The 26,290-nt window shown below is 31.8% G+C and overlaps 2 protein-coding genes across 7 annotated transcripts; one reads left to right on the plus strand and one right to left on the minus strand.

Moving 5' to 3' along the window:
• The first annotated feature begins 1,874 nt into the window (after positions 1 to 1,874).
• On the plus strand, positions 1,875 to 13,811 carry LOC114314049 (membrane-anchored ubiquitin-fold protein 3). 4 transcript variants are annotated; one of them, XM_082906232.1, is made up of 6 exons: positions 1,877 to 2,074; positions 2,510 to 2,646; positions 3,133 to 3,353; positions 11,102 to 11,242; positions 11,331 to 11,501; positions 13,555 to 13,811. In XM_082906232.1, exons 3-6 carry the CDS (start codon positions 3,221 to 3,223, stop codon positions 13,608 to 13,610), a joined length of 501 nt encoding a protein of 166 aa, XP_082762358.1. In that variant the 5' UTR covers positions 1,877 to 2,074; positions 2,510 to 2,646; positions 3,133 to 3,220; the 3' UTR covers positions 13,611 to 13,811. The 4 variants fall into 4 exon arrangements, with proteins under 4 accessions (XP_082762360.1, XP_082762358.1, XP_082762361.1 ...); XM_082906233.1 differs by having other exon boundaries at positions 1,910 to 2,074; positions 2,510 to 2,574; XM_082906234.1 differs by lacking the exon at positions 11,102 to 11,242 and having other exon boundaries at positions 1,875 to 2,074.
• Positions 13,812 to 19,169: 5,358 nt separating this feature from the next.
• Positions 19,170 to 25,577, minus strand: LOC114317102 (transcription factor BHLH094). Of its 3 annotated transcripts, XM_082903917.1 has the most exons (6): positions 25,447 to 25,577; positions 25,206 to 25,239; positions 24,549 to 24,631; positions 21,723 to 21,783; positions 21,488 to 21,544; positions 19,426 to 21,266 (listed from the first exon to the last, which is right to left on the minus strand). In XM_082903917.1, the coding sequence occupies exons 3-6, from the start codon at positions 24,584 to 24,586 to the stop codon at positions 21,150 to 21,152; spliced, it is 273 nt and encodes a 90-aa protein (XP_082760043.1). In that variant the 5' UTR covers positions 24,587 to 24,631; positions 25,206 to 25,239; positions 25,447 to 25,577; the 3' UTR covers positions 19,426 to 21,149. The 3 variants fall into 3 exon arrangements, 1 of the variants encoding a protein (XP_082760043.1); XR_014349946.1 differs by lacking the exons at positions 25,206 to 25,239; positions 25,447 to 25,577 and having other exon boundaries at positions 19,170 to 19,497; positions 24,549 to 24,637; XR_014349945.1 differs by lacking the exons at positions 21,488 to 21,544; positions 25,206 to 25,239; positions 25,447 to 25,577 and having other exon boundaries at positions 19,170 to 19,497; positions 24,549 to 24,637.
• Between the last annotated feature and the right edge of the window lie 713 nt (positions 25,578 to 26,290).

A 26,290-nucleotide genomic window follows, 5' to 3' on the forward strand; every position in this document is an offset into this window, starting at 1 on the left:
ATATTGAAATGCTAATCTTCTATCACAGGAACAGATGATCAGTAACCTTTATGCTGTGTTTGGTTGGAGGATTTGGGGAGGGATTTGGAAAGGGAAATGGAAAAGGTAGGTGAAATGTAAATAAAATATGTATATATTTCACATAGTTTCACACACCTTTTCCCTTTCCCTTTCCAATTCCCTTCCTAAATCCCCCAACCAAACACACCATTAACATCATTCTTTTTCCATAGTATCGGTCTTTATGAACGTTAATTTAAAGCTTTTAATGTGAGTAGAAAAACAAAACTCGAAATCAAACAAGCATGAAAACAGACGCAAATTTGAGTTCATGTACATGAAAACATGATGATATATGGAAGTGTGTTTTTTGACATGATGGAGATGTAGTCAAGATCTTTCACTTCTGCCAGAATTTGGTCCGTCCATTTTCAAAAAGTTGGAGAAGAAAATGCGCCACTTTCCTTTATACATATATGAGATCCCATCAATTCTTCAACTTTAGTTTAGATAAAGAAAGGTATTAAATTCGTCAACTGTATATTATATTTTCAAAAGTATGTTCAAGCTTGTGACAATCTCCAACCCTTCATTGTTTCTTTAAAATTTTCTAATCACAAACTCAATATAATCTTGCTTTCTGTCAAACTTCAACCTGTAAAGGAGAAAAAGGGAAGTTCCAAGTCTGCAGCTAACAAGATTACAAGCAAATTTCAACTTGAAAAGATGATTTTAGAAATGAGAATTACTCCAAGTTAGCCATGTGTGTACAACATTGCAATTTGCTTTTACTACTGATTGTTTCCTTGGCAGTCCACAAGTACTGTAAATCAAAAACAATAGCAGCCATAGGAATAGATGCAGCACATTATTTTGAAAAAGTTGAAAGAAAATATGATAAGTGGATTCCTCTATTTGTGAAGGAGAAAAGGAGATGCACATGCATTTCCTATACAGGAGGAGGAAAAAAAGAAGAAGGAAGATTTGGAGGTGGATTTGGTGTGACAGGGAATCTCAATACCCAAGTTTAGTTCTTATATATAGTCACAAGGAATAATTATCAGAGAATATTAACAACTGTTCAATGAAATATGGTTAATTTGACATATATGTAAACAAAATAAATAAATAAATAAATAAATTTAAAACAAGTATAGAGATATTTGAAAGTGTGTGAAAATATATATAATTTGTATTGGGTTATAACTTCATTTTTTATTAAAATATTTCACTTTTAACTACTGTTCGGGATCATATTTATTTGGTAATTCTAAATCACTGAATAATTTTCATAATTAAAACCATTTCAACTTATAATTACTTTACATCACAATTAAAATATTTTTTTGAAATCATCTTTATTTATTTATTTTTTAACAAATACCTTTAGTAGAAGAGGTTAAATGAGTCTTAACAAATCATCAAGAGATGATGGAGGGCTGAGGAAGGGTGTTAAGAAAACTAGTGAGGTGGGGTCAGATTTGACAAGAGGATAATGTTGAAGTGTTTTTAGGGGGAAAAAAAAAAAAATTAAAGTCTATTAAGGGCAAAAACTAAAATTTGGCAAGGATTATTAACAGCCAAACAGATTAATTAATTAAAAAAATTATTTAAATTATAACTAAACAGATTAATCAAAAAAATTATTTAAATTATAACTAAACAGATTAATTAATTAAAATTATTTAAATTATAACTAAACAGATTAATTAATTAAAAAAATTATTTAAATTATAACTAAACAGATTAATCAAAAAAATTATTTAAATTATAACTAAACAGATTAATTAATTAAAATTATTTAAATTATAACTAAACAGATTAATTAATTAAAAAAATTATTTATTTATATTGCTAAACTGATTAATTTTCTCGTAATTTTAACGCTTTATTAACAGTAAACAGATTTGAAAAAAGAAAAAAAAAAAAAACGAAATAGGTGCGAAACAAGCAAAAAAACAACACCGAACCACTCGCTCTCTCTCTCGTCTTTGCGTTCAATTCGAACCCTAGGCACATTGAATCAATCATTCGAAGTCTCTCTCGGATCTTCAATCAATGGCGTCTTGATCTGGTAATCAATATCGTGCTCTTTATTTCTTTCTTGATTTTTCACATGTTTGGTTGCTGAGAAAACTGATGAGAAATAAATGTAAAAATGAAAGAATCGTTCTAATTGTGATCAACTCATCGTTGAAGAAGGCAAGTGCGGTGTCAGAGTCACTTCGGGTCTCGACTCATAATGAATTTGACATTCGAAATCTTGACTCCTTTTCTTTCTTTTGTTTCTCAGCAACCAAACTGAACGCTAGGGTTTGTTTCATTTGTCTCCAATCGTGTGTTTGTTTGGGAAAGATCGTTGGAGTACTGTCACGATTTGAGATAATCTGAGTGTGCGCTTATGAGTTTTTATCATCGCTTTGAATCGGAGGGATGCTAGGGAAATTTGAATGTTCTTCTGGCTTCATGGTTCTGATTTTTGATGCTTAATTTCGGTGTTGTGTTGCAGAGACGTCTTACGGGATAGTATTTTGGGGGGAGCTAGTGGATCATATGAGGTGCTTACTCGGTTCTGTAAGTGTTGATTCAAATGTACAGTTGTTGCATTTTCTTACTGGTGACGAATTTTTTGGCGGATTGATCAAGGTTAGTGCCTTGGTGGATTGAACAGGATGCATTTCTTCGGTCCCCTGGTTTCTTCTTCTTTTTTGTTTTTTTTTCAGTTGATGCTCCCTTTGGTTGGTTATTGATTACAAGAAAGGCAAAGAATGATTTGCAATTTCTACAAACACCCATTGTTAATCCCAATCAGTAAAAGAAATGTAATGGAAAATTCTATTTTTCCACAATCACTAGAAATTAATGATGTGGCGATGACATTTTTGATAGTCAAAACCATCTTATGGTTTTTTGTTTTTTTAGGTGATAGGACTGCAATTCTGCCCCATCATCATATGCATTTTTTTTTTAATTGTATTTTCTATTTGTGTATCATGACTAACTTTTGCAAGTTAAGTTATTTTTTGACAAACCTTTTGTAGCAATATAAGATCTGAAATTGCTATTTGTATGGTTTCCAATTAACCAGACACAGTGAAGTGAAAATATTGGTTTCATTTGACACTTGGGCAGGTATATAGGCTGGGACTGAGTTCTTTCATTGGAAGTGTTGTCAATTTGTTGCATTGCATTGCATTGGTGAAGGAGGGGAAGAGCTATCATGGCTCAAGGAGGGGAGCACATCGAACTTAAATTTAGGATCTATGATGGAACAGATATAGCTCATAGCACCTATGCACCATCTACTACTGTTGCTACTCTTAAGCAAAGGCTTGTTGCTGAGTGGCCTCAAGGTTTGGTTTTTTTACATGTATATGTTTCTTACTTTCAGCCATTTTATTGCATCACGTGCTACAGATTATGCTCAATGTGATTTCAATTTCAGTGTTTTGAATCATTTAACCAGCCAGTCTGGTTTGAATAGCTCTAGTACTTCTTATAAACCAAACCAAACCAAACCAAACCAAACCAAACCAAACTAAGCCTTAAGTCCCATCAAATGGGTTTGGCTGCATGAATCCTTCTTCTCCACTCGATTCTATCCAAGACCATTTCGTTAGTCAAATTAAGGAGATTCATATCTTAATTTACTACACTAGTTCACGTCAATCCAGGTCTAACTCTTCCCCTAGCATTGCTATTTACTGTCACTGTATCGCATCTTTTCACTACTGCTTTTGTTGGTCTCCATTCTATATGACTAAACGATCTCAATCTATTCTTTCTAAACTTATCTTCTATTGGTACTATTCCTACTCATTCTTGAATATACTCATTCCTAATTCTGTCTTTTCTAGTCTTATCACACATCTACTTTAGTATTCTCATCTCAGCAACAATCATTTTATTTACATGCCGTTTCTTAATTATTTAACATTCCGTCCTATACAACATCGCTGGTCTAATAGTATCTATAGAACTTCCATTTTAAGGTTGGTTTGGCATAAACTAAATAATACAAAAAGTCAAAAAGTCACTATCCTATTTAAGTCACATCATCTTATTTAAATCACATCACCTCTCTAACACATCACATCAAACCCAACCCAAACCCAACCCAAACCCAAACCCAACCCATATAAGCCAATAAGTCAAAAAGTGCACTTTTTTAGAACATCCCAAACCAACCCTTAGTCTAATGGGTACTCGTTTATCGCACAGTACTACAGACGGATTCTTCCACTTAAGCCACCCTGCCTTAATTTTGTGGACCACATCCGCTCCAATCTCCCCTTCAATCTAAATAATGAAAATGTTCACTCTTAAGTAGTTCTTAGTTCTTAATCTTCACTTCTCATTTGCTTCCATTGTGACTGTTTCTAAAATTACACTCTATATCTCTGTTATTAGAATTTTACGATTCACAATTCGATTCACGATTCTATTCATGATTTTTGCAAAATCGATACGAATCTATGGGTGAATCTCTCTGTTATCAGAATTTTACGATTCGCGATTCGCGATTCGATTCAAATTTTTTGCAAAATCGATACGAATCTATAGGTGAATCTATTTTGGAAGTAAATCTCTAGTGAATTGCACGATTCACAATCAATTCACGATTCAATTTACTTTTTGCGATTCATGTAATTTTTTAAATTATTGTGTCCGACATATTTTTAACTATTTATTTTTTCATGTTTTTAGTGAAAATGACATAATACAACTTTTAATAGCGTTTACTACTAAAATAACCAACATATATATATATATATATATATAATTTGTTATTATTTTAGTGACCATGAAGTTTTTAATAGAATCCAATCAGATTCAGTCAGACCCAATATATTTTTAACCTTTCTTCTCATTTTTTTCTCCTTTAAAAAATCATAATATATCTTCTAAAGATGTTTAAGATTAAAGTTACACTATAAATTATCTATTGCTATTTTATTAAATTGAATACAATTGAATATTACATATGTGAGGTCAGTTATACCTTTGAAAATGTTTTAGGCTTTAAAATAAAATATTCTAAATAATTCTTTCTTATTATGTGTTCACTGTTACTTAGAAAAATATGTATGCTTATTGTCCAAATATCAATATTGTTGTTAATTATTGTTATTTTAAAAATTGATAATTTGTCTATTTGGTTATTATCTTTATTAAGAATGGTTGATAGGAAATATCTAAAAAGAAAAAAAGTAAGATAGTGATCTTACATAAGAATCTTTGTTAACTTATTACCTATTAAACTACGTGATTATCACTTAAAATAACATTTTCATTGATTTAAATTTAAATATTTCATATTTATAAGATATATTTAACATCTAAATGTGTAAATATATATTTTAAAGTAATTTTTAAAAAGCGACCGAATCTTTACGATTCACGATTCGATTCGATTCGCGATTCGGTACAAGGTCATTTCGATTCACGATACGAATCTTGATTTGACAACTATGCTCTATATACTATGTCTTAGTTCTACTTATTCTAAATCTTTTAGATTCAAGTACTTTTCTTAAAATTTTCAACTTAGTGTTAACTCCTTCTCTAGTCTTATCCAATAAAACGATATCATTTGCAAAAAGCATACACCATGGCACATCATCCTGAATATTGCGCGTCAACTCATCCATAGCTAAAGCGAAAAGATAAGGACTTAAGGTTGATCCTTGGTGTAACCCTACATAAATTGAAAATTCACTCGTCTCTCCAGCATGTGATCTAATTGTGGTCACCACACCTTCATACATATCCCTAAACACATCAATGTAACCTTTTGTCAATCTTTTTTCTCTAATACCCACCAGATTATATCTCAAGGCACTCTATCATATACTTTCTCAAGATCGATAAAAATTATATGAATGTCTCTTTTCTTGTCTCTTCTTTATATTTTTCTATTACTCTCCTGAAAAGATAGATGGCTTCCATTGTTGACCTATTAGGCATAAACCCAAACTGATTCTCTGACACCTCTGTTATATCTCGCAATCGACGTTCCATCATTTTCTCCCACACTTTCATTTTGTGTCACATTAGCTTGATTCTTCTATAGTTTTTGCAATTCTGGACATCTCCTTTATTCTTATATATTGGTACTAAAATACTCTTCCTCTACTCTGGCATTTTCATAGTTAACAAAATCTTGCTAAATAGCCTAGCCAACCAAACAACCCCCTTCTAACCCAAACATTTTCACGCTTTAATAGGTATATCATCGGGTCCTAAAGCCTTATTCAATTTCATCTTCTTAAGTGCAAACTCCACTTCAAAGTTCCTAATCTTACTATAGAACCTATAGTCGTGGTTTTCATTATTACTGTCTACTTCCTCGCCTTTTGACCTACCTCCATGTTTCTCATTTAACAACTTCTCAAAATAGTTTTTTCACCTCTCCTTAATCTCTTCATCTTTCACCAACGCCTCAAAGTTCTCACCCTTGATGCACTTAATCTGATTAACATCTCTGAGTTTCATCTCTCTTAGCTTAACAAGTTTGTATATCCTCTTCTTTCCCTCTTCACTATCTAGGCTAGTGTATAGGCCATCATAAGCTCTTAACTTAGTCTCTCTCACTACTTTTTTGACCTCCTTATTGGTCAATCTATAGCGCTTAAGGTTTTCCTCGGTTTGCCACTTTTTAAAGGTCTCTTTTTTCATCTTTATTACCGCTTGGATTTCTTCCCTCCACCACCAAGTTTCCCTAAAGTTGGATCCCTTTCCTTTCGACTCTCCAAGAACTTCCCTTGAGATTCTCCTCATACAGTTGGCCATCGAGTTCCACATAATGTTAGCATCATTTTCCAAGTTTCAAGTACCTTCTTTATCCATTTTGTTCTTGAATGTGTCTAGTTTATCACATTTTAGGCCCCACCATCTAGTCCTGAGACACCACTATCTTTTCGAGTTTGTTATCGCCCATTAAAGCATAAATCTAGTACCAAAATCCTATGTTGAGACGTTAAGTTCTCTCCAGGAATCACCTTACAATCACTGCATTTTAGACAGTCTCATTGTTTTACTAGAAAGTAATCTATTTGACTCCTAATTGACTCACTCTTGAAGGTTATCAAATGTTCTTTTCTCTTCTTATACATAGTATTAGTCACCACTAGGTCAGAAGCTAATGCAAAATCTAAAATATTCTCTCTAGTCTCATTTCTATAACCAAAACCATACCCACCGTGCACCTTCTCATACCCTAATTTATCTACTCCTACATGGCCATTGAAATCACTACGTAAAATGAGGTTCTCTCCTACGAATATCTTCTGTAATACCTCATCCATTTGGTCCTAAAAAACTTTCTTAGTTTGATCATCTAATCCTACTTGGGGAGCTTATGCACTAATAATGTTCACTATATTCTCTCTAATAACTAGTTTACTTAACATAATCCTATTACTTTTCCTAATGATCGCAATTACATTTTCTACAAGATTCTTAGCAACTATTATTCCTACACCATTCCCGTGTTTATCCTTACTACTATAATATAGCTTAAAACTGGTATCCTCTATTTCTCGAGCTTTCTCAGCCATCCACTTAGTTTTTTATACACAAACTATACTAACGCATCCTAATCATGACATCTACTAATTCCATAGTCTTATCAGTTGAAGTTCCTATATTACATATGGCTGCCCTAAATCTATAATTTTGGACTAGCTTCTTTATCCACGCTTGTTCGGGAAAATGGGAAAATCTTTGCCCCAGTTTTCACCGCGCCAACGCGTCGATGTAGCGATCCTTGCTCACTTTTTGAAACATCCGAAGGCAGGCGCAACGCGTCACTTAAGGGGAACGACCTAGCATTTAATTTATTCGGAGTATTAGGTTTCATGTCATAAAGGATATGAGCGGCTTTATTACGTGTTGGCTGTTGACTATCTAACACACAACCCTCCTCCTTTATCCAGGCTTGGGATCGGCAGAGTTGTTAAGCAACCCCGGCGGAGTTCTAGTACTTCTTATAGATGTGTGTGTGTGTGTTTTTTTTTTTGTTTTTGTTTTCATTGAGCTCCACACTAAACTATGTCATCCGCATTTTATTCTTAATTAATATGATTTTTGATGCTGCAGATTTTGCATTACGATCCATTCTCTATGGGCCCACATGCTATTGGCATTAGATTGGTCTAGCAGTGGTTGATTGACAAAACAAAGTGCTGTTAACTTACATGGGCATTAAATTTTATATCAAATAAGAGCTGATTTGGATGACCTTGTCCGAGCTCATTAATCATTTTCTTATTACAGTCACCTCATCTATATAATCAGATGAGACCTATGGAAAGATGGTACAAGACAGTATTATTGACATGAAAAATTTCTTACTTGTACATGAAATTGATCTTAAAAACTTAGAACACACAAATGACCTTGATATATGTATCTAATATGAAGCCTAGCCAAGGTTGTTAAGATCGGGATCCTATACAGGATCGTTTTGGGTGTCTATCGAATTGGATCGTAGGATCAGATCGAGGATCGTAAGATCCTACCAAAATGATAAAAAAACGCAATAATTTTTATATGGCTAAGTAATACTATCAAAATATATATAGAATGACCCCCCCAAAATAAAAAATTATAGCAATTCAAGAAGCATTCAAGCATTTTTTCTCAAAAAACGAAGTCAAAAACATAATAAAAGAAAATTTTTCTCCAGCAGTATTTTTCCTTTGCCGCCCTTTTCCTGAATCAGAGGTTGACATTGTGTTGTGATGCTACTATGCTAGCTATGTGCTTCAAATTGTGGAAATTAAAAGAAATTTTTTCAGCAAAGCTCAAGGAAAAATAACCAAAGGAGGAGCAGCAGCAGCAGCAGCAGCAGTAGCAAAGAACCAAGAAAAAAGAAGTAAAAAAAAAAACTCCCTTTTAGTTTAGTTTTAAAATCATGATTTGAGTGTAGAGTTGTGATTTAAGTGTGGAGTTATGAGTTGAGTTTTAAAAAAAGAAAATTTATTTGGTTATAAATTTTGAAATTTTTTGAAATTATTTTTTTAATATTTAAAAATGTTTACGAATTTTTTATTTTTATTTTTTTTAATTTTAAATATTTTTTAATTTTTAAATTTTAAATATTTTATTTTTATTTTTATTTTTAATATTTTAAACTGAAGTTATGGTTTTAAGTCTTTCACTTTGACCAGGATAGCACATCCATTCATGCAAACATATATATATATATATATATATATAAGACTTGAAGAAGATGCATACTTATTTACACAAAATCTAAAGCTTTGATATCCAATTTCACTTTCCCCTATTTCTCTTGCCCTAATCGCAGCTTCTTTTATCCCAATTTTTTGTTTGACTTGAAGTTGCCAAAAAAAAAACCCTATTAATCAGGATCGCATGGAATCGCGATCCCGATACGATCCTTTCGATCCCAACGATCCTTCAACGATCCTGTCATCGGCTCGATCCAGTATACGAGTCGGATCGAATGGTATATATTGGATCGTAAGATCGTACGATCCTACGATCCGGATCGCGATCTTAACAACCTTGAGCCTAGCCAATGAATTTGATCAGTATTCTTTCTTTAAAATGGTGCCATTTGGCAACATGAGGGGATTTTTTAAAAAAGTACAGTAACTGTGACAGATAATGGAAATAACAGATGATGAAACTACTTGGTGTTGTACAGAGCACTAGGATTGCCATTGTTCCCACTCCTTGCATAAGAAATGCCAATTGGTTTTTTGGTTCTGCTATGTGCAAAAACAATTAATAATTTGTGGATAGTGAAAATGAAAAAGAATTGGAAAATTTTGTTCTCAAATCAGTTAACCAACATGTAGCTGGGTAAACTGCTACATAGATTAATAGATTACCCTAATGGGAATCATGATTTGACTGAAGAGGAAAATTTGGAATCTGAAACCCTTTTTGAGTTTTAAATCTTTTAGTTTCTTTGTATTAGCGTATGATTGAACTGCAACATTTGTTTTCTTTCATAGCAGGTGTTTTGACTTTCCTTTTTGGTTTATGTACATCTTATGCTTTTGTAGAGTTTTGAGTTTGCCTTTTTTGTTTCTGTACATCTGATGCTTTTATGGAGTTTTCACATTTCTTTTTGGTTTTTGTTTTTTTTTTTGGTTTCTATCCCATTCATGAGTTTGTACTTTTGGGCTTATAGGTTTATAATAAGAAAATTAGGAATGTTTATTTTGGTTGCTTCTATAGTTGAGGAGTCATTTTAATCCTTCATTGATCACGTAAATGTGTTTATCCTTGGATTGTTCAAGATGATTGCTCATTTGCCCACTTAAATAAATATGCTGAAGAATAGAAAAACCTAGATGAAATGGGTTTAAAAAAGTTGTCCATGAAAGTTGGACATAAATCTCCATATTTCTAAACTTCAACTCAAGTTATCTTTCTATTTATTCCGTTTCTTTCTCATGCATTTTAGGAAGACGTTTGTAGTCCAGGTAAAAGCTGTCAATTGGCAGAGGTTTACCAATTGAAACCCACTTCGTTTAGACCGTCTCTCTTGGCATGCATGTGGGTGGGTGGCAGGGGGAAGGGGCCTAAGAAAAATGTCTTCCTTCTGGGAGGTGTAACCCGCCCATAAAGCTCACACCAGACTGATAAAAGTTTGTTTCCATTTTATTAGACAAGAAAATAGTTAGTTAGAATAAAGTATGAACAATCTTTAGTTCGAGTGTTATTTGATTTACCTTGCGATACTTATCGGATAATATTGATGTTTTGGCAAAATTTTAAAATTATAAAGTGCCATTGGAGTTAGTGTCTTGTAACATGGAAGTGCAGTATTGTATGAGTTTTTAGGTTCTACAATGTATTCAACGCATAATCTTTGGGGAAGAGGAAGGAAAATTTGATTATAACCTGAGAAGGTTGAAATTTGATCTGTTGCGTTATTGATCTTTGATTTCATTTTGTTTTTTTCTTCTCTCCTTTTTTTTTTTTTTTTTTTTTTTTCTATTCTTTTGTACTAGAGAAGAATTTTCATTCAATTTATAGATTGTAATTCCTTCTATCTCTTCCATGGGTGTATATGTTGCTGGACCTTATGATTCTTGCTTTATTTGGACATCTTTCCAAGGATATCTGTTGATGAACTCATTGAACTGTTTTACAAATCACATCCATGGACTTCCGTTAGCAAGTAATGCATTCGTTTGTGAAATGTTTATACACTCTATGCATATGCATGTCCGAGTGTGGGTGCATCACATGTTCACAGGCATGTTAACTCGTTTTTGACACCCACTTTGTATTTTTGACTTTCGATGCTAAATGGTTCAGTTCTAAAGTGGCCTTCTGTTTAACAGATAAATCAGTTGTACCCAAGTCAGTAAGTGATATAAAACTCATACATGCTGGCAAAGTTTTGGAGAATGGCAAGACGCTGGCAGAATCCAGAGTACATTTTGGTGACCTTCCTGGTGGCGTTAGTACTATGCATGTTGTGGTGCAGCCTCCTGTCCCAAAAAAGAAGACAGGTTTGCTTTAGTTTCTTTTCCCTGAGATTTATATATATATATATTTCATGTAGAATTTTAGATTTAAGAAAATTTTCAGGGTTAATTCTATCAAGTTTTGACTTTCGAGAGTATAGCAGCAAGAAATGCCTCTTTATTTTGGGTATCCTATTTCTATCATTTGCAGGTGCAGACTCAGGGGTATTGGACAGCTTATAGGCATAACATAACTGTGAAGTTGCTAGTAGTTTTTAGTGAGGGACCTTAGTGAGAACTAGTACCTGGTTTCAATTATTGGACAGCTTTACCCTGAGAATTAGCATGAATTAATTTTCAGTCTAATATAAAGTTATCAGATAATATTTAATTGGACAAATTACACTAACAGTCCCTATAGTTTAGGGCTTCTGTCACTTTAGTCCTTAACTTTTCAATTATGACATATTTGACCCTGAATTTTGAATCTTGTTTCAAATAAGGACAATTAACATACAATTGCTTAATTTCAAGGGCAAAATCGTCAGTTTGATAAAATATAAACTAATTTGACAAAAATAAAATTATGTAAAATTGATAAAAATTAATAAAAATTACATGATTAATTTTAAAAAATTAATTTTACATGATCATCATCCAAATACATAATAAAAATTAATTTGGTAAAAAAAAAGAAATAAATGTCTAAAAGATAACTGTGAAGTTACTTATAGGCATAACATAACTGTGAAGTTACTAGTAATTTTTAGTGAGGGACCTTAGTGAGAACTAGTACCTGGTTTCAATTATTGGATAGCTTTACCCTGAGAATTAGCATGAATTAATTTTCAATCTAATATAAAGTTATCAAATAATATTTAATTCGGCAAATTACACTAACAGTCCCTATAGTTTAGGGCTTCTGTCACTTTAGTCCTTAACTTTTCAATTATGACACATTTGACCCTGAATTTTGAATGTTGTTCCAAATAAGGACAATTAACATACAATTGCTTAATTTCAAGGGCAAAATCGTCAGTTTGATAAAATATAAACTAATTTGACAAAAATAAAATTATGTAAAATTAATAAAAATTACATGATTAATTTTAAAAAATTAATTTTACATGATCATCATCCAAATACATAATAAAAATTAATTTGGTAAAAAAAAAGAAATAAATTTCTAAAAGATTTATCGATTTTATATAATTTTATCTTTAGTAGGTAGAAATAATTTTTAAAAATTCAAAAATAATTTTTTAACATTTATTTTTGTCAAATTAATTTATATTTTATCAAATTAACAATTTTGTCCTTGAAAAATCCAATAGTATATTCAATTGTCCTTATTTGGAACAAGATTCAAAATTTAAGTTCAAATGTGCCATAATTGAAAAGTCGGGATCAAAATGATACAAGTTTCAAACTATAGGGACCGTTAGTGTAATTCACCCCATTTAATTCTTTTAAGGATCTTCATTTTGGAACCCATACTTCAAAGATGATAAACATGCATGCATTACTCAATCTAATGACTTCAAATTTTCGTCATATTCTTTATATTATCTCTTCTAATTAGACTTGTTAGGATAGAAATACTAATCTCATAGAATAGTTATGTTATGCCTATAAGCATGGATCAAGAAGTTTGTTACATTAAGATGCTGCTAACTATTTGTTTTTACACGAGTGTCAATGTAACTTGTGACCCTCTGGCATGACTAACTAAGCATTTATCTTTACTATCCTAATGAGTCTATTTATGTGCTCAGAGATTTCTAGAGGTAGAGTTTTCAATGGCTTTAACAGAACAGAGTATTGTTACCATTTAATTTACGAAGCTTGTAATTGTGAAACCGTCTGGAATAGTGCAAGGAAATACATGTAGCCTATGAATTTTTGAGTCAATTGTCTCCTGCATTGTAGTGAAATCTTTTAATTTTGAAAATGGATTTTATTATATGTCTACTCATTGTATTGTCACAACTGTTACTTTTTTGTTTGAAGTATCTGTTTCTATGGCAACCATTAGAGTTTCTAAAATTTGCCATTACAATATTAATTTTTCTGCTCTCATTTTGGGTACACAATGCAGACAAGAACCAGGAGAAGAATCATAAGCAGAATTCATGCTCATGCGCTATCCTTTGAATTGGGAAAGCATGCTTTGTGGCTGTTGTGCAGACAGGACAACGTTTCACATTTTTGACCTTCCTTTTATATTGTCATTGCTGTGTAACATTCTAAATGGCATCTATGATTTAGCAGGTTACATTACATGTGATATTGCTTCTGCAATTGTTAACGTTGTATTCTTTTTTCTATACGTAAGATCAAAATTTCTACCATTCAGTATTCTCTTTCCTATTAGGAGTGGTAGGGCCAAGAGTTCTCTTCCTTTGTGGCATGGTAATGTCGTTCATATGTGTGGATCCCATTCTCTTTCCTAGCTCACGGCTTATTCCCTCCAAATTGTGCCACCGGGTCCAAATCTCTCTTTATTAAGTAGTTGAAAGCTTGCTTAATGTGTTTTACAAATTTTTATTGGTCAAGTATACCACAGATTATGTCAAATAATTTTTCAAGATTGTCAATTTTATTTTGAAATCGAGAATGATATGCTAGTATGAGGAAGAATGCCTAGATACATGTTATAAACTGGCCTAATCACATGGCCAGTATAGAGTGAAAGGGTGTGTTGTTATCTTACACAAGTAATTCAACTCTTCAAAAAAATAATAACAATAATAATAATAATTCAACTGTAAAGAATATTTTAAACAAATCTTAAATTCGGACATTCTTAAAACAAGATTAGTAAGCCAAAAACGAGTCAATGTCTTCTTGGTTGAATGCACTACCGAATCCCATCATCATACCCGATGATGGTTCTAGTGCATTAGCCAAAAACATGTCAATGTCTAAGTCGAATGTTCTTCCGAATCCCATCATCATATTCATATCCATTGACGGTTGAGGTGCATTGCTAAGAGGTGGTGTTGATGATGATGGCAATTGTGCCATTATTGATTCGGTACCAGTATGTGCATGCTCCTCCGCTTGATATGTTCCGCTTGTTGAGCCAATAATCATACGGTTATTTTCTTGTGATATTGGTGGACCTTCTTTCATTTCTTGATATGATGCTAATTGGGCCGTTGCTGATCCAATATCGGCATATGCACTGTTGGCTAGATGTTCCTCCACTTGATATGCGTCACTAAATGTATTGTTAATTCCTTGAGAACTTGGTACTACCATTGTTGGACCTCCTTCTATTTGTTGGGGTGCTGGCAACATTGCCATTGTTGATACCATTGCTGATCCAGTATCCATGTATGCTCTGTTGTCTAGATACTCCACCACTTGATATGCTCCACTTGTTGACCTAATAGTCGTATTATTAATTTCTTTTGATATTGGTGGACCTCCTTCCATTTCTTCTTGTTCTGGCATTCGCAACATTACTTGACCCTCTTCCCTGATTCGATTTTTGCTAATTGCATTTTTTGTGACGCGGCAAATAACATAATCTGTGACCTGCACAGAATGAACAAGTGATTTAAATCGATATTCAATTTATATAATTTTTTTTTTAAGAAAACAAAATTAGAAACTAAATTTGATTGAACTAATCTAACCAAATTCTTATTTACATTTTTTACAGAAATTAGAAAGTGCAAGTGTTGTTTAACTTGACTCCACTTGAGTGTTTAATTAAACTTGGTTAAATTAATAGGTCATGTAGTTGTATATTTTTACACCATGTATGATACCAATTAATATAAACATAAATGATACATCGCAATCATAAAGACGGCAATTCACACATATGCTTAGCACGGGAATTTAATCAATACATTTGGAAAATTTACACAAATAATAATAATAATAATAACAATCATAATCATAAAAACAAGTCAAGAAGATGACCAAAAGTTAGATTAAAGAAAAAAAGAATTTAAATCAAAATGGGACATCCAATAGAAAAGTCTCTTGAGCTTAATAAGTCTGGCTAAACTACAACTCTCATTCCCCCTAGGAACTGTACAACGGCCATCCACCATTATCACAATACGTTTCTGCAAATCCATTGAAGTAATATACAAATCTCTTTATCTCATTCTCTTGAAAAATTCACAATTGTTAGATTGTATTTCAAAATTTTTGTTCCTATTTGATAGTTGTGAGTGTTTTGACACACAAAAAAAAAAAAAAAAAGAAAAGAAAAAAGAATGTATTTAACGCACAATTTTTAATTCATCCTTAGGTTACAAAATTGAGAGATAATTGTCGTTTCTTCATGTTTAACAACTAAGGCAGGACTCCACCGAGATCCACCAACACTATTACAACCGATCGAAACATAAACAACAAATAAAAAAACACAACCGAATAAAATAAAATTGAAACCAACAAAGTCATATAAATCTTTACAATATATATTACGTAGTGCATGCATGCATATTAGGGTTAGAGGAAAAAAAATAATTACCTTTCCAAGTTTGAGTGCATGTTTCTCTGCTATGCCATCTAGATTGTATTCTACCATATTCCATCCTCCTTTGGTCTTAGAATTTGTCAAGTATACAAAGTTTTTCTTAGACCCTATCAGTCTCCGATTGCCATCATATATAGACTTGCTTGCATCGACGCCTTTCCACGTTCCTGTCCCAGCCGTTCGATCAACCCGGGCACCCTTTTTAGTCTTCTTCTTCAATATAGTAAAAATATAATGAATATTCGCTTCTGCTCCATCAAATATCGTCGAAGGCTCTTTTTCGCCGTAAAGGTCATAGTCCTTAATCACATTGTCACAAGGCAAAGGTCTTGCGGTCGATTTTTGGAGAAGATAATGAATTAACTCTTGATCAGACGGAAAAAACTTAAAGCCGAGTGGGATTGTCATGATGAGTTCTATCACCTTTTCTTTCTCTTCTTGGACAATGAATTGGTGAGGGAAATAGAATTCTACGTATGAAGAGACAATGAATTGGTGAGGGAAATAGAATTTTACGTATGAAGAGAGTAGTGAGAAGGAATGGTAATACAATTGTCTGTATATATATAGTTAATGTGTACTTCCCAAACAACCTATTTGACTTCATGTAGGAATAGAATTCGTGTGAATGGATAAACAGTGTGAATTGATGAGGTAACATTATAAATCATATAAGAATTCTTGTCTAAGTTATTATTTTTTTTAAAGATAAATTGAATAAGTTTTGGATTATTCGATTAACTTAATTTTGTGTAAATAATATGCACAAATGATCTAATAAATGAACGGTTTAAATAATTGAAACGAAACTATCAATATTCAGAGTTTTAGAAGTTAACAGCTGATTGGGTTGAATAATGCGGTAAAATTATAAATCCCATAATTTGGTTTATGAATATTTATGTAAGTTTTTCATTTAATAAATTGATGGTCATACTATAATACACATGATATGTATTACATAAATGGTTAAAATTAGACAATATAAATTGATTATTTTGGGAAGGCCAAAAATTTCTTCCAATAATTTTATGATTTTGTAATGGGAAATTATTAAATATTTCCGAAGTACCACGTGTTTGTACTTCCTAACCAATTATCTCTCAATATATCCCCTCACATTCCTCAATCACCCAATACAATACTCCACCTATTTACCTTCTCCATCAATCATAATATTATAAAATACCATATGTCCATGCTGTACTGAATAATTATACTTTTGTAATGTATGTTGAGTCTACTTGGACATTTTATGTTGTGTATGAATTTATTTATGTAATATAACATTTTTTCTATAAAAATATATATATATATATATATTAAATCAATCTAATATTTTTCATTAATAATATATACTGAGCATTACTTACCCAAAAATATATACACATGAGCACTTTAAAAAACTCACGATAGACCTTACAAACCCTTGATTGTTGAATTTGTTTGATTTTGAAAGTCAGCCTTCTCTATGGCTTACTAAAAATTATTTTATGATCAATTGTTACTGATTATTATCGGTTAAAAAGTAAGACTTTAGTACTTTTAGTTTAATTTTTGAGTGACAATATGGCCAGTGTCATTTATTTCTTAAAGACACAGGGTTGTGGGAGCCAATCTAAGACAGACACATCAACTATGTTGGCAAACAATGCATAATTAAATATACAAAAACCTGGTGACAGTGTGTTATAAAATATGAGAGCTCAAGGCTTTGATGATACTCATCAACAACTCATTAATATTAATTATAGACTTTGATTGACAATATTGTTGTACGTGCATTTAATGACATCTGTTACATACATCAATGGTACTCAACCAACCAAAAATTCATCACAATCTTTTTTCTTTTTTTTTTCCTTGTAAATTATACTGATTTTTCTTAGAATTTGAAATTTTTTTTTTATACAATTTACAAATTCAAATAATTAAAGTAACTCCTTTTTTTATTTTATTTTTTTGGGGTGTTTTGGAAAGTTGGTAAAAAGCTGGCTTTTGGCTTTTTACCAAATTTTTTGGCTTTTTTGGAGGTGATTTGGGAAGTTAGTAAAAAGATGACTTTTTTGATTTTTGATTTAATATTTATTTATGGTATTAAATCAAAATAAAATGACCAACATACCCTTGCCAAACTTTAGAATTTTAAGTAATTTGTTAACATGGAGGGTATTTAGGTAATTTCACAACGTAGCTTTTTTGTCACTTCCCAAATGCAAGTCCCGACGTTTTCGACTGCTGGCGTTTTTCTTCACAAGCTAAAAACGTGGCGTTTTTGATGTCTTCCCAAAATGACACTCATTACCCATACTTTGGGTGTTAGGGAGATCAAACCAAAATGGGCCACCTATGGGAATTACAAATGGGCCTAATCAGCTAGTAAAACCCAAATCCACGTTTGGGCTTCTCTATCCTTAAAAAGCCACTCCAAATGGATTTGAGCCTTAAACTTTATAACTGTGTACCTGGTTTAAGCAAGGAGAAAATTAAGCCATGTTTGTTTCACTGGATATAAAATAAAAAATATAATATGATGTGAAATTTAATCAAAATATATAATGAATAAGATATATGTATTGTATAATATATCTCCCAATTCATGTTTTGTAACTTTTATATAAAACTAGATATATATTATCTACATTTATTTTACAAAATATATCGTGGGATATAAACAAGTAATTTCCAAGATTGTCCTCATAATATATTTTAAATACCCATATTGGAACTAATGCAAACAAACAAATTCAAAATTCAAAACTAATGCAAATAAATAAATTAAAAATTCATATTATTTTTTATAATTAAAGATTCATATTAAATTCAATAATTTTTCCAAACAAAAAAGAAATTATATTATATTAATGTTAATCTGATAATAATAAAAAAATTATATTATATTAAATTCAAAAAATTAGATAGACTAGAGGGTAAATTGAACATTTTAAATCATATCCCATCCTAGGGGATATGATATAATGGGGGATGGTGGTATTGTATATCCTCCAATTTTAAAAGATATACAATCCCATTGTATATTATATCCTCTTCAAAAAAACAATTGCAAACATGGGATAAATGAACCCCACAACATATAATATCTAATCCCATCCTTTATGTTCTGAAATCAAACAGGCCTTAGTGATCCCTTCCCTCTAGTATTTCTCATATAATTTTTTGTCACAGTGGCATCAAGCACCCACAATCCATGGAAATAGTTCATTTCATATACATCAATTCAGTTCTGAAATTAACTTTATAATTTCTGACATAAAACCACCCCTACAAATCAACCCAAAATTAATTCCAAAACACAAAAATTCCAGGTTTTGCTCAAGCCCACAAAGAGAGGGAGTCGATCATCAAGTGGTTCATCATCTCTTTTTTCTGCAGGGAGTAGCTCAGTCTGGAATAATTCTTCGCAGTTAAATTCTGAAAGATTTGCTTGGGAAAAGGTTTTGATACCTTCCTCTAAGAAGAATTTTTCTTGGATTGGAGAGTAGAGAGGATCTTCTCAGATCTTTGATTTGGTCCCATCTGAAACATAATCTCTCGTGAGCAGAAGAACAAACACAAGTATTGAAACTGTTCGACCGTAAAATTATGAAAAAATAACTAAAATTCTAAAATCACATCTCAAATTGTGTAATCATAACAAAGAAAGAAAAATAAATAAACAAATTAAGTTGAAAATATATAGAAGTTGGAAGAAAAACCACAATATATATATATATATATAAATCCTTATGAAAAAAAAAAAGCAAGATATCGGATAGGTTTGGTATTCTACAATCTAAATTCTACAACTACTTATGCGAATCATGGTTCACTTATAATATTATAATATACTAGTATAAAAAAGGCCCATGCAAGGCACGGGTCAAATGTTGAAATGAAAAGATTGTGGAAAAAAATGTAAATTAATTAGATTATTTAAGTTGATCACTTGTATACTCTTTTTTATTAGAAACATAAATGACCTACCATTTTACAAATTTTAGGGCCAAAAAGGTAAATTTATTGTTCGCAAAACACAATACTCAAGTGATGTTTCTGCATTTTGATAATTCTTTTTTAGGTCATTTATACTAACCATCCATGCCTTTCTGCAAACTATTAATTTAGAGTGGTTAGAAAATATGATAAAATGTCAACTTACGTTGAAAAAATTGCCATCAAGTGCCATCAAGTGCGTAGAGAATCTAAAAGAATTGATGACAAGTATGGAATACTTTACTGAGTAGATTCCATCAACATTGTAAATGATCATGAACATAGTTTAGGTCACACTTCAAATAGTATAGCAATTACAATGCTCAAGTGAGATTCATTTGAGAATGGAGGTTTGAGACTTGTTACAAGAAGCTTCTAAATATATCAAGCATCAATGTAAAGAAAATATTTTAATACATAAGAAACTACATGCCTTTTAGGAGAAATTTTTGTATGCGGACGGGATACATGCCATGTGGTACATTCTATTATTGTAATTGGCTTTGACAGTAGGGTCCACTATATTTATGTTGAGTGTTTGAGGAACAATAGTGGACATATACATTTGTGATTAGTGAAATGTAGTGTCACATGGTACCCTATTGGCACAGAAAAATTTCTCGCCTTTTAGATTGCACAAGATGCAACCACTACGCATTTAGTAATGCACAAGAAGTTTGCTCCAGAAGTCTCCGGACCAACTGAAATATGGGTGAGAAGCCATCTAAGGAGAAGCTTATTAAAAAGAAAATAGGCCATCCAAGAATCAAACACTATGGTCATTTTCCCTTTTTAGACGCTTTCTCTTCTCTTCTTACCCAGGGAGGGAGTTCAGAACAGGACAGAAACTCCAAAGATATTATTGGATTCTAAGGATATCATTTCATCAAAGGTTGGACACACAGAAACTATCTTTAAAAAATAAGAGTTAATATTCACAAATTAGTAATAAGGAATTTCAATATCCTTCTCTAAAGAGTTGGTAGTTTTGCTTTTAGGTATCTGCATGATGCAAACTAACATATGTTCCAACTTCCAGAAAATAAGCAATTAAATGAAGCTATCAAACTTCAAGCAAGCAAGTACGGAAGAGCTAATTTGATACAAGGTGCTCAATGGCAACACCTCCTAAAAGACCTATTGGAAAAAATCTATCTTTAACCTAGACTTCAGATATAATATCATAAGGAATCAGGTTACTGCTTAGCAGTAGTTCCTCCTTTGACCAAATTGAACCCTCTTCCATAATGAACAGAATCACCACCTTTTGCAACAACAGCTTCTATCAGTTTTCCAATGACAAGTAGTAGTTTCTATAACAATGAGTTAAAAACATAAGCATTATAGTAAGGCATAAAAACAATACTAATTTTAAAACATAAGCATAGTAATTTCATCACGCTTCATTGACAAGAACTATCAAATTCAAGTTAGGGTGATTAAAAAAAAAAGGAAAAAAGAATCAGCTTCTACAGTGGGACCACTGTGAATGACATAAAATGACAATAAACAATGTCGAGATAAATATAGTTACCTCAACCTGATGTTGTAGTAACTGCATGTAATTAATTATGAGTTCTTTCCCAATAACCTAATCAAATAAAAATTATGTGGATACACAAGAAGAATACAATGGCAAGGCAAAATTAAAGTTGAACTATACTTGTAGATTTCCAACAAATGGTTTTCTATTTTTGGTCAAGAGTTTTTTAGATTTTCTACAATTATTTAACCATAAAAATTAAAATCAACAACAAAATATCACATACCTTGTTACATCCTGGGATCAAGTCTTGCAGAATCTTCATCTTCTCATTGATCATCTCTCTCCTAGCATGACAAGAAAAGGTTTAGTTTACAAAACACACCACTATGGCTCACCAATGGGAGGTACTAATGGCAGGGATTCATGGTTTGAGATCCAAGATGGAAGATGCATAGGGGAGAGCTAAGGTAGTATGTTTGTTACTTTTTTCCAGAGTGAGCGACTTGCAAGCAAAGTGCCAAGCGTATTAGTCGATCACTTTTGAAAGAAACAAGGCCTAGAGGGATCATGGCTTGGTGGGAGATTACTATCATGGCGATCCTAATAGTTTGTGTGCCCCATTTAAACTAGGCTCATGAATGTAGAAGATTGCTAGCATGGAAATCTTGGTAGTTCATGTGCCCCCGCTTAGGCTAGGCTCATGACTATCGTGTTGGAGATAGCAGTCTTGACGGTTTATGTGCCCCCAATTAAGTTAGGCTCATAAACTCAATAATCAATCTATGGAGATATGGTGGCACTATGATGGCTACCCGTGGAGATATCAATCAATAGAGATGTTGTGATGCCGTCAAGGCTCGCCACTGGAGATCTATATACCAATGTTCATTATGATTTGGTACCATAGTGCCTTGTTTCTTTAAGTAAATGCTAGGGTCTGGCGCTATGGTGGCTTGCCTCTTAGAGATCAAGCTCATGCTTTACCTTTGCAAAGTCAAGCTCATGCTTTACCTTTGCAACTAAGTAACTAGTTATATTTGGAGGCCATAATATCTTTATAGTGTACAAGTGACCTTATACCATGAAAATCTACAATTAAATGCTGGGAATGCCATACGGCTTCAACGTACTTTACATGATGTAAGTGATTAGTACATATCAAAGAATTGAATGACACTATTGGTATATGCAAACTCAGTGTTTTAAAAAGCCCTAGGCGCATCGAGGCGCCAAGGTCACCTGGAGCCTGAGCGCCGAGGCGCGAGGCGAGGCGCGCGCCTCACCAAAGCGAGGCGCAAGTTCTAAAAGTTAAGCAAAATATTAATATAACACAATTTTCAACATAAAAAGTATTTAATATGTATATTATTAATTTTTTTAATAAGAAGAGAAGAGAAGAAGAAAAAAAATAATTAATTTTTTTAATATATATATTATTTTATTTATTTATTATATTTTTTACATAATGTGTTTTAATTAATTTTTTTTTATTTTATTTTACATACATGTGTTTATTTTTTTTATTACTATAAATAAGTATATATTATATTTTATATATTATATAAGTATATTATATATTATATAATAGATATTATAGGTATTATATAATATTATATATATATATATATGAATCAATTATATATTATATATTATATATAAGTATATTATATATTATATAATAGGTATCACTTTTTGCTCTCTTTTGACCACATTTAGTCATTTTATATTGAAAAATTTTGAATCCCTATAGGCATGCCCACAAAAAAAGCACTTTTTTTATTTTTTTTTCAAAAAAAGAAAAAAGAAAAAAGGTAAAGCCCATGAAGCCCGCGCCTCGCGCCTCAAAAAAAAGCCCTCCCCTCAGCGCCTAAGCTGCGCCTTGCCTCTTGCGCCTCGCCTCGACCTATTCGAGGCGCAAGGCTGCGCCTCGAGCTTAGGCGTGCGCCTAAGCGCGCTTTTTAAAACACTGTGCAAACTAGTTATGACATAAGGGTGACAGTAGTAGAACCAAAGTCCATATGTTAATCCAACCATTTGCAGGAATAATCGAAGCAATATACAGCTTCGCATACTTTCAACAGGTTATGGTGGCATACATATGTAGCCAAGTGAGCCATTAGCCTTTAAAGAGCAATGTCAATAGTGTTTTTATCCTTTAGACAAGCATTCTAGCAAATGTTATACGACTTCTATGCTAAGCATATATATGCAAAAAAATCCATAGGTTTGGTAGAGAGTGAGAACTGATGAGAGAGGAAAATACAACTAAGAAATGGAAAACTCACATCACTAATATGAAAAACAACAAAAGCCTTACAAGGAAAAAACCCTAAATCCACAACAAAAGCAGCAACATCAACATCAACACCAACAAGTTCAAGATTGATTTAGAACCATTATTAGATATGTAACTAGCTAACATTGTTCTGTGGAATAAGTGCTCAAGTCACTCTCCAAAGTTGTATAAACTATAAGAACCTGTCATATTTCAAAGAATTATAGAGAATTTTCATTGAAACATCAATCGGTTGTTAATTTACTCTTAAGTACAATCTTAGACCTCCCACTGTTTCGGAATCCTCAAACCATTTTTCACTCCCATATCAGTGACATGGTACAAAATTCAATTACCCAACACAGGGGGTGAAGAGGAGGTCATGGAATGAGTAATATGCATCAAAAGGACACCACATACATGTACACTGTACAACCACATAAACCCCCTCTCAGTAACTCATAGCTTAAAATTCTAAATCACATCAAATAGGTAATGGGAGTGAGTGAAGCCCATGTTCCAAGTTCCTATTCCTAGTTAATCTTCTAGCACATTCCATTCCAGATCATAATTGTATCTTTAACAAGGTTATTGGATTTTTAAAAGCAGACTTTGGATTTAAAAATCATATCAGAATTAAATGAAAGCAATCTCTTTGCATCGGCACAAAGACAACAAATTTCAAAGTTGTAATATGGCAAGCAATAAATCAAGAGATAAAGAGCAAGCCAAAATTTCAAATCTACATATATATAATTAACATGTTAATACCAAAGGGGAAATCGAACAAACATGGAAAAAAATAAATTCGAGAGCTTCATTGAGATGACTCACCTATCACAGACGGTTCTCAGAGCTCCGATTGAGAGCATCGTGAATTTCCCAAATCAAGAAAAACTTATTAATATATATATATATCTATACTATTATATATGTGAGCACATGACTTGGTGTCTAATAGTGTGGTAGCTTCTCCTTCTGCCACGTGGCAAATTTTTCTATCCTAAAATAAAAAAATGTTATTCAAAGGCATGAATAAGATTTTTCTATCCTAAAATAAAAAAATGTTATTCAAAGGCATGAATAAGATTTGAACCCAAGACCTTGGGTTTCATTAAGAACACTCTTACCATTTAGACAATATACATGTTATTGCATTAATTTCTTTATTATTTGTTTTTATGCTTATTTATCTGAATTGCACATGCATCGCATGTGCCACACCACTAGTACTATTATAAAGTGAACACATAATATGGTGTCCTGAAGCTTGCTTCACTCTCCTCATGCCATGTGGCAGTGTTTTTTATTTAAAAAAAAAAAAAACAAAGAGATGGGCAAGGCTTGAACCCATGACCATGGACCATGGGTTTAAGTATGAGGACTCATACCACTTAAGCTAAGTACACATTATAATATTAACTTCATTATTATTTTCTTTTATTCCTATTTATTTAATTTGCACACACATCGTGTGTGCCCAACCGCTAGTATATATAAATCCAAACCCAAAATACCAGTTCTTCTGCAGCAATAAGGCCAAGTGTAAAAAAAGTTAAAAATTACGCTTAAAAAATTATTCCTATTTATTAAAAGTCAAAAATTATGAATGCACAATTTTCAATACTAATTTTTTAATACATATTTTTTCATAAAAAATCAAACAATTAACCAAAACATTCATATTTTTTCGTTCAACATTTTAATCTAAAAAGACAAAAAATGTACCCACCTCAAACAATCCCTAACTTTCAACCTTCCCTACAAACCCATAAAAAATAACTCTCTCTGTCTCTAGGGTGTTGCAGATGAATGGTAGAGAGAGAGTGACGGGAATAGCCGGATAAGCTCCCAATTTATTTTAGTTTTTAATTTTATTTAAGTTATTTTAGTATGTTTAGTTTATATTATAATTTTTTTTAAGTCAAAAATTAGTTTTTTCTTTAAGTGAGACGGGAGAAGCTTTTCCAAACAGTTTAAGCGCGCAGCTGCCATTTGAGAGGTAAAATGACTTAAATGCCCCTCATAGTTTCAAGCTATGACAAGTGTGCCATTACTAAAATAAATTTTATATTAATTAATACTAATTAATAATTTTAGTATTAATTGATTACAAAAAGCCATTAATTGCCACTTATTAATTTATAATGAAATAATTTTATACTAATTGATTTATAATAAAAAAATGAAAAAAATAATTTATAATGAACAAATGAAAATAAGCCATTAATTGAGACTAATTAAATTATAATGAAATAATTTTATACTAATTGATTTATAATGAAAAAATGAAAAAAATATTTATAATGAAAATAAGCCATTAATTGACACTAATTAATTAATAATGAAATAATTTTATACTAATTGATTTATAATGAAAAAGTGAAAATAATAATTTATAATGAAAAAATGAAAATAAGCCATTAATTGGCACTAATTAATTTATAATGAAAAAATGAAATAATTTTATACTAATTAATTTATAATGAAGAAATGAAAATAATAATTTTGTAATACTAATTATATTAACTTTTATTAATGAAATAATTTTTTAAAAAATTAAAACTGAAAAAAAA

This window comes from Camellia sinensis, chromosome 14, assembly GCF_055761805.1.
Source record: "Camellia sinensis isolate YWXY chromosome 14, ASM5576180v1, whole genome shotgun sequence".
In the NCBI taxonomy this organism is placed as follows: domain Eukaryota; kingdom Viridiplantae; phylum Streptophyta; class Magnoliopsida; order Ericales; family Theaceae; genus Camellia; species Camellia sinensis.